The sequence below is a fragment of the Mesocricetus auratus genome, unplaced genomic scaffold (assembly GCF_017639785.1).
Source record: "Mesocricetus auratus isolate SY011 unplaced genomic scaffold, BCM_Maur_2.0 Super-Scaffold_100010, whole genome shotgun sequence".
NCBI classification, from domain to species: Eukaryota; Metazoa; Chordata; class Mammalia; order Rodentia; family Cricetidae; genus Mesocricetus; species Mesocricetus auratus.
The window spans coordinates 63,608,048-63,617,503 of NW_024429194.1; the positions used below are offsets into that span (position 1 = coordinate 63,608,048).

General features: G+C 46.5%; 1 protein-coding gene across 1 annotated transcript in view; it reads right to left on the bottom strand.

Moving 5' to 3' along the window:
• Igfbp6 (insulin like growth factor binding protein 6) overlaps window positions 1–999 on the bottom strand; it is a 4,893-nt gene extending 3,894 nt beyond the window's left edge. The window contains exon 1 of the mRNA XM_005067295.4: window positions 485–999. Coding sequence (XP_005067352.1) covers window positions 485–821 — 337 coding nt within the window. The 5' untranslated portion in view covers window positions 822–999. The remainder of the gene's footprint in view (window positions 1–484) is intronic.
• Between the last annotated feature and the right edge of the window lie 8,457 nt (window positions 1,000–9,456).

Consider the following 9,456-nt stretch of genomic DNA (forward strand, 5'->3'; position numbering starts at 1 on the left):
ATCAGGTGCCTCCAACACTGGCACTGAAAGGGCAGCAGGAGACATTTTTTCTGTGTGTGCTGCTGGAGTATGAGGTTCCCTTTCTTCCTCCTCCATATGAAATCCAGGTCCTGTCTCCAGTGTGGGCCACTAGAGTGATGGAGATGAGCCTGTGGTGTATAAGGGATAGCTAGAACTAAAACTCTCCACCTCCTTCTACATATGCTCCTTTCCCTCAGGAGAAAATAAATAGCGGAAAGGGAGAGTGGAGAGTCCGGACATCCCCCCTTCGTATTTTCAGGTGCCACTAGCCTCACGCAGCCTCATAGTTGTTCCCTGATCTTTCCTCTTTGGCTGTTCACTCAAGGCCTGGGAGGAACTAATGGGCCCGTCCCAAAGGCTCGAAGAAGCTGCCCACCTGAATCGATCCAGATTCCTGCCAGGAGAGACTAACCTCTCTTATCTCAGGAGGGCAGATGGAAGGAGGGGTGGGACATGAACTCACCCGACAGCCCCCTGGCGCGGTGACAGCGGCCCTGGCCCATCAGCAGCGCCCGCAAAGGTGCCTCTTCATTCTCTCGTGGTTGGCACTGCAGTCCTGGGGCGCACTTAGGGATGTAGACTCCGCACGGTTGCCCCTCTCTCCTGAGACAGCCCCCGGCTTCTGTACAGCCCTCTGTAGGCGACCCCACATCTTCCTCCTCCACGCAGCCCCCGCGACAGCTGGTCTGCACCCCTGGCCCACAGCCGGGGCACCGCGTTAAGGCAAACCCTGAGCTCGCAGCGAGCAACAGAGTTAGCATCAGGAGCAGTGGCTGAGGGGGCAGACTGTTCCCAGTCATGGTCAGAGTTTTTGCTCAGTGCACTCCTTCCAGAGACTAGTGCAGCTGCTGCGACTGGCCCCTGCTCCAGCAGCTCTTAAAAGTCCCTCCCTTAAAACCCAGGTGAAAGGGGAGGGGAAGGGGCAGGGGCATTCCCTAAACTGGGTGGACTGGAGGGCCACCCACCTGGGTCCATTCGACTCTTCCCTCCCTCCTTCTTCTCAGCTGTTTACTTCCCAAATTGTTCTGATTTTTTTCTTGCTTTGTTCCTGGGAATCTCGCCCGGAATTTGGGAGCTGTACATCTGGCTAAAGTGGACTGTGGGACAGGGGGGAGTGAAGGGAAGGACAGTGAACCCTGAAATCCAGTTAGCATGCGTGTATGCACAGGAAAATGAAGGCCCCGTAGTGTGGGGAAGGGGCAAAATAAAGCCTCCTTGCCTGAAAACAAAACAAAACCAAAAACAGAGAATCTATTCTGTGGGGAGATGACAAAAAAAGCTTGAGGGAGCAGCGGTGGAACCAGGAATGCACCTTGAGTAAATTGTAGGAACCCTAGTATTGCTGAGAGCCTCTGAGTGCCAAGGGAGGGAAAGGGGGTCTGGAGCTCCTGGAGGGGATCATATTCTAGATGCTTTTAGGCACAGTCGTCTGGCCACAGACCAGGCTGTACCCTCCTCTAGGCCCTTCGAGTTAACTTGTCCCTCTATTATTTCCCTTTCCTCAAGCTTTCTCCTTTCCCTAGTCATCGCTTGGGTCTTCTGGGATTCTCGGATTGTTCTGAGCCCACAGGGTTTGGGAAGGGACCGGCCTGAGAATTTCAGTACTTCTATGATCATTTTTTGCCTGACCATCTCCAGTGGGCCCATGCAAGGCAGTGCCTGCTCACCCCTAGGCATAGTTTCACCCTAGGCAGCGGTGAGCAAGTCCCCTGCAAGTCTCAAGGAAGAGGTGGGATTGCCACATTGGTCCATCCCCCCACCCCTTCCCCTGACAGCACAATTCTGAGTTATGCAACAGCAATCTCATTCTTTCCTAAAACAAGGGCTCTGGACAGTGACTAAGTTTAAAGCCTGGGCCCCCAAGCAAGAATGTCAGCAAGGGCTTCCTGAGCCTTTCAAGCAAAAACAAAACAAAAAGAACCGCCCTGTGGCTACTCTCAGATTTTAGGAGTAGCAGCATTTGAAAAGTGATGATTTCCTGTTGCCAGGAGATACAGATACAGATTGAACAGGCAGGAAAAGGTGACAGCTATCTTCCACCAAGGCCCTGGGGCAGGACTCTTCTCTGTGTGCTTGACCCCAGATGGGGAGCATGGTTCCTGTCCAAGCCCTTTATCCCTATTTATTTATTTATTTTTTCCACTGCAAGTGCTTCTGGCTAGGGTCTTTTGGACTCATGTTTGCTGCTTCTGAAAACGACAGGAAAACCTATAGGAATCTGGGAAGAAGGAAGATGGCTTCTTGCTTGTCTCACACCCGCCACTCCAGCCTGGCCCTCCTCACTTTCCCTCCCTATGCTTCTCTGCTCCTAGGGCTCTCTTGGTCCCTCTCTGCAGGATGACACAGTACAGGAATGCACTTATCCTGGCAGGAAACAACATCCGCTTTCCTCATCCTCCCAGTATGAATGCCTAGAGATACCCATTCCTGCCTGGGCACAAGTCTCCTCAAAGACAGAGGACCCTGAATTCTGCTTTTCCTCTCTTTGGGATGCCATCTGTCTTAGCACCCAGAGAAGAGACATGGAGCACATGGTGTGGGAGTATGCATGAGAACCTTTTTGAGGAACTGGTCCCAGGGCTGACACAGATTAGTCTTGACCTGTGATGTAGGGTTGTCCATAAACTTGGTGGGGACTCCTGACACACAACACACACTTCTAATCACTGAACTTGAATTTCACAAGTCCCATGCATCCTAGGAACTGGCTTCCTTTTGATAACATGGGGTAGAGCGAATGACCGGTCTAGACTACTTTCAACTATAAGTTTGACAAGAAGGCTACATACCTGGGCTAGGAAGACTCAGAAGGGAAGTGCAGGGAAAGAACATAGGTCTGGCTGGAGAGGCCTATGGTGATGACCGTAGCTGATGTCCAACCTGTTTCCTGACATCTGGCCTCCCACAACCTGTTTTAATGAAGTGCTCTGCTGGTTAAGTAATGGTCTCTTCCTCGAAAACCTTGGGGGGGGTGCTCCATACATATCCCCTCACCACAGAGCTCAGCTCTCATTTGCCATTCTTTTTATTTTATTTACTTTGCTTTATGTATATTGGTATGAAGGTATCAGACCCCCTGGAACTGGAGTTACAGACAGTTGTGAGCTGCCATGTGGGTGCTGGGAATAGAACTAAGGTCCTCTGGAAGAGCAGCCAGTGCTTGTTGTGCAATGTTTTTGCTCTTTTGGTTCCTTATTCTTTTGGGGGTGGTGGGTCTGCCCAGCCTTAGCTTGGCTTGTTGCTTGCCAGCTTTTCTTAAATTATCCCATCTAGGGGGCTGGAGAGATGGCTCAGTGGTTAAGAGCACTGGCTGCTCTTGAAGAGGACTGGGGTTCAATTCCCAGTATCCACATGGCAGTTCTCAACTGTCTGTAACTTCAATTTCAGGGCATCTGATACCAATGCACATAAAATAAAAGTAAATTTAAAAATTATCCTATCTTTGGCCTTGGGGCTTTTCTCTATTTCTGTATACTTTTTTTGTTTTGTTTTTTGTTTTTTGAGACAGGGTTTCTCTGTGGCTTTGGAGGCTGTCCTGGAACTAGCTCTTGTAGATCAGGCTGGCCTCCAACTCAGAGATCCACTTTCTTCTGCCTCCCGAGTGCTGGGATTAAAGGTGTGAGCCACCACCGCCCGGCTCCTGTATACTTTTTTTTCTTACTCTGTGTCTAGCTGTGTAGCTGGGTGGATGGGCCTCTGAAGTCTTCCTTTCTCTCTTGTTCCCTTGCTCTTCTTCCTGGGTTATCCTTCTATTTATACTCTCTGCCTGCCAGCCCTGCCTGTCCTTGGTCCTGCCTCGCTATTGGCTGTTCAACTCTTTATTAGACTATCAGATGTTTTAGACAGGAAAGGAATCACAGCTTCACGGAATTTAGCAAATGCAGCATAAAAGTCACACACCTTAACATAATATTCCACCACAGTGCTCTGAGCCATCTCTCCAGCCCTCATTTGCCTTTTTTGTTTTTGTTTTTGTTTTTTGAGATAGGGTTTCTCTGTGTAACAGCCCTACCTGTCCTGGAACTAGTTCTTTAGACCAGGCTGGCGTCCAGCTCACAGAGATCTGCCTGCCTCTGCTTCCCAAGTGCTGGGATTAATGGCATGTGCCACCACTATCTGGCTCATTTGCCATTTTTGTTGTTGTTGTTTTGAGGCAGGGTTTCTCTGTATTGCTTTGGAGCCTGTCCTGGAACTTGCTCTGTAGACCAGGCTGGCCTCGAACTCACAGAGATCCGCCTGCCTCTGCCTCCTGAGTGCTGGGATTAAAGGTGTACACCACCAACGCCTTGCTCTCATTTGCCATTCTTAACCCTGACCACAGAGCTCTGTAATTGCACACCAATTCAGCTAGCTAGCTGGGTCACCCTCCCCAGCGCCCTTTTGCCAGTTTCTCATCTTATTGTTTGGACTGAGATAAGGGGAAATGAAGGTGGCATATGATTGGGGTTTCAGAGGTAATTTCTTTCCCAAGCCTCCAAGTTTAGGCTCTGGAGAACTAAACCCTTTTGGGATTCTGCCACCTCTTGCCCATTTATGTGACCATTCTCTCTCTCTCTCTCTCTCTCTCTCTCTCTCTCTCTCTCTCTCTCTCTCTCTCTCTCTCTCTCTCTCTCTCTGTGTCTCCCTCTTTGTGTATGTGTGTCTTTTGGTTTTTTGAGACAGTGTTTCTCTGTGTAACAGTCCTTGCTGTTCTGCAACTTACTCTTGCTCTGTAGACTAAGTTGGCTTCAAACTCAACAGAGATCTGCCTACCTCTGCCTCTTTTAATTTAACCTGTTTCTCTTTATCTCCCTTTTGTCTTGGGGCGTATTACCTTTCTTACATTTGTATATCTTACTTTCCCTGCTTCTCTGTCTGCCTGATTTCTCTCCTCCCATTCTTCCCTTTTCCAGCCTAGATTTCTCCTCCTATTTATTCTCTCTGCCTGTCAATCCGCCCTATCCTTTCTCTGCCTAGCTATTGGTTATTCAGCTCTTTATTAGACCAATCAGGTGTCTTAGTCAGGCAAGGTGAAACAAATGCAACATATCTTTACATAATTAAACAAATGCATCATAAACAAAAGTAATACACCCTTACACAGTTAAATTAATGTTCCATAGAATAAACAAAAGCAACACATCTTTACACAGTTAATGTTCTGCAGTGTAGAGAGCTGCGAAGTGCCACACCCTTAAGATGGTGTTGGCTTCCGCCTCTGCTAGCCCGACAGCAAGTGCTCTCTGTGATAACTCCTTATTTGGTCAAGGCTGGATATCAGGCTTGCTTCCTCGTATGTGGACCTATCTGCTGTCGCCACATGGCTTACCGGGGTTGGCCGCCCAAGGGCCTTTTTAAGCTGTGGGCGGGCACTCCCTGGGGTCAGAAGATTTGTTCAAGGTCCTAAATAAACTGCTTGTGAGAAGGATTCCTGAGTCGTGTCTTCCTTGCTGGTCGAGGTGGTCATGACAGTTGGTGGCCCGTACGGGGACGCTCGTACGAAGAAAAAAATTCAAAACTCACAGCAGTCAGGGGTGTGAGTCCCCAGGTAAGGCGGGGATCCGCGAAAAGAGCAAGATTATTGTTCTCACCCGTAGAGAAGGGGAGAACGGTCAACAGAGCCGCGTCAAAGCGGACGGGATAAAAAGGAAAGTAGTAGAGCCGCGTCAAAGCGGACAGAGTAAAAGTGAAACAAAGGATATTTTTTTTTCTTGGCCCTTTGGGTGGTATTCAATTTTATTTTTTGGGTTTTCTTTTCACTGTTTGTTATTAAAACATGGGTAATTCCACATCCCGCCCAATTTTTCTGACACTCAACGAGTTGCTGCCATCAAAAAATCTTAGACTAAAAAAGGGACCACGACAAGAATGGGGCAAAAAAAGGACTGGGACAAGAACAGTTGGTTTACTCCTCTCTATAGGTAAAGAGAGAGCAGGACAAATGGTTCGTGGAGCAGCGAACCGAAAGTAAAAACATTGTTAGCTTGGCTAACAGGGAACCCAAAGTAAAAACAAAACAAAAAAAACATTAAAAGCTTAAAAGAAACATTGTTAGTTTGACTAACAGCGAACCAAAAGTAAAAACATTGTTAGTTTGGCTATGGGCGCTTCTCAGTTGCACCCAATTTTTTGGCTCTGAATGAGCTGCTTCCTTCTAAGAATTTAAGATTTTTTAAAAGTTAGGGAGACATGGGACTGAGGAACAATATAAAAAATACACAAAAATTCTAGATACTATATACTATTGTGTTTTTCAGTTTTTTAATTGCTCAGGAAGAAACAACTGCTAAAGTCTAAATTATTTCAAACGCTCAGAGGTGGTGTTTGGCCTGTCTAAAGACTAGTAAAAAGTTCCCTTGAGGATCAAAAATGTAGTGAAACAGTTAAAAAGGGGAGAAATGCTTTAGAACAATTACAAGAGGAAAGATCAGAGCAGGCAAACGGTGAAAAGGGAGGAAAACAGAAAAGAAAGATGTACTCAGCTCTAGAAGACTCAAAGTCTATGGACTCCGAGGAGGAGGAGGAGGATGAGGAGGAACTCCAAGCTATTGTCATGATCCCCATGGTATAAACAATGCCCCCTTCCAGCAATGAAAAGGTATATTTACAAACATACAGACAGGATATCCAGGACAGGTGTTTAAACAGGTGGATCAGATAGCCATTAAGGCTTAAAAAATCACTGCCAAATTAAGGAGAAGTGAGTGGCAATCTTGGCGCCTGGTGTGTTCCTGTTCAGTATGCCAATTTTACAAACGCTACAAATTTGTCCAAGTATTTGTCCAGTTTTCTTTTACAGAATTGGTCACTTAAATTTAAAGATACTTTAAAGGAGGTGAGGCTGGCAATGGTCCATGTGAATTCCACCAAAGTGGACCTTTCCTTTACATCGGGATTATCGTCCTGGCTGACTTCTACAATAAACCATCTTAAGGAGTGGGCGGGTATAGGAGCATTAACAGGTCTCTTGGTGTTGGTCTCCCTGGTTTGCTTGTGGTTTCTATGTAAGATTAGAGTCACACAAAAAGACACAATGCAGCCATGATCATTCAGGCCTTTACCGCTATTAAAGCAGGACAGTCCCCCACAGACATGGTTAGCCACCTTAAAAACTAATTAAATACGCTCAGGATGCGAGACAGAGCACTACACTCTGAGTCAGCTAATAATGACCCAGAGAAGAGCATGTCTGATTGCATGCGGGTTGGTACCCAAGAGTCCCGCCTCTGGAAAAAAGGGTATCGGACGGGTCTGATGTTTGTTGGGTGGATGACGCCAAACAAAAATCAGTACAATGTCCCTGTCATTGTCAGAGATCAGACCTCTACTCTTGCCTGTTGCATTTTAAACAAAAAAGGGGGAACTGTAGAGAGCTGCGAAGTGCCACACCCTTAAGATGGTGTTGGCTTCCGCCTCTGCTAGCCCGACAGCAAGTGCTCTCTGTGATAACTCCTTATTTGGTCAAGGCTGGATATCAGGCTTGCTTCCTCGTATGTGGACCTATCTGCTGTCGCCACATGGCTTACCGGGGTTGGCCGCCCAAGGGCCTTTTTAAGCTGTGGGCGGGCACTCCCTGGGGTCAGAAGATTTGTTCAAGGTCCTAAATAAACTGCTTGTGAGAAGGATTCCTGAGTCGTGTCTTCCTTGCTGGTCGAGGTGGTCATGACACTGCAGCATAAACAAAAGTAACACATCTTTGCCATCCTCTTCTTAATTTATCTGTCATTTGTTACAGTAATTGAAATTGTGTTTACAAAGACTTGTACAACATGGATAAATCTCAAGATAACTGTGCTGAGTGAAAGAAAGCAGACACAGCCCACCAAAAATAGCATTTAGTGTTTGATTTCTCTTGTATAAATTTTTAGAAAATGCAGGGCCAGTGAGATAGCTCAGCAGTTAAAGACACCTGCTGCCAATCCTGACCACCTGTGTTCTATCCCTGGGACCCAATGTTTGAAGGACTAATCGACTCCTGCAAGTTGTCCTCTGACCTTGCAGATCCACAGTGCATTTGTGTATGTATGTGCACGTGCAATACACATATAAACACATGTTCAGAATGAATAAAAAATACATATAGTATTTCTTTTTTGAGACAGGGTTTCTCTGTGTAGTTTTGGAGGCTGTTTTGGAATTCCCGTTGTAGACCAGGCTGGCCTCAAACCCACAGAGATCCGCCTGCCTCTGCCTCCTGAGTGCTGGGATTAAAGGCGTGCACCACCACTGCCCAGCCATATAATAATTTTTTAAGCAGATGAGTGGTATTCTGAGAAGGAGGGTGGTGATGAAAGGAGAGATTGCAAATGGGGTACAAGGAGACCTTTGGGACTGTTGACATGGTCACTATTGTGATTATGCCAACATTTTGTCTTCTCTTTTAAAAAATTTTCAGAGAGCTAAAAACATACAGCCCAGTCCAATGATGGGATCCTCGATTAAAAAAAAAAGATTTATTTATTTTATGTGCATTGGTGTTTTGGTTGGATGTATGGGTGAGGGTGCCAGATCCCCTGGAACTGGAGTTACAGACAGTCATGAACTCCATGTGGATGATGGGAATTGAACCGGGGGACTCTTGAGGAGCAGTTAGTGCTCTTAACCACTGAGCCATCTCTCCAACCCTTTATTTATTTTTTGACAATTTTTATATACACATACATAGATCAAACCTATCCCTAACTCCCCTCTCACTCCTTCAGGAGGTTTATTACTGTACCCGGTGGTGGACTGGTTAATCTCAGTAGGGGGGCTCTGTAGGGATAGTGAAAGAATTAAACAGGACTAACGGCATACACCTTCAATTCAGCTTTCTGGAGGAAGGGGCAGGCAGCTCTGTGAGTTACAGGACATCCTGATCTACTTAGCGAGTTCTAGGGCAGCCAGGGATACTCAATTTTCTTTTTATTTTCTTTTTCTTTGAACCCAGAGCCTTGAGCTTGATCTTGCCAGGCAAGAGCACTTTACTAGTAGTAAGCCAGATCTCTAACCACAGTAGTTAGCTTTTGTTTTTTTGGCCAGTATGGGAACTGAACCTAGGACCTTGCCCTTGTCTGGTAAGTGTTCTACCAGCTGAGCTACATCCCTAGTCCTCTGCCCACCTAGCACTTTAGAGTATCTAGTTAGAATAAGATGGGATTAGTCTGAGCTCTAAAGGAGATGAAACACAGCAATACACACAATTGACTTTCATGAATGAGCTGCTGGACCTGGTGACATGACTCAGAGGGTAAAGGCATTTGTTGTCAAACCTGAAGACCTGAGTTAATTCCTAGGACCCCCCTGGTAGAAGGAAAGAATCAAATCCTGCAAGTTGTCCCCTGAGCTATACACTTAGGCCATGTCAGGCATGCACTCCCAACCACCTCCAGTAAACAAATGAGTAAATATTTAACAAAAAAGTGCATTTCACCACACCTGACATTTTAAAAAGTAAATGAACGAGGTACTGCAAAA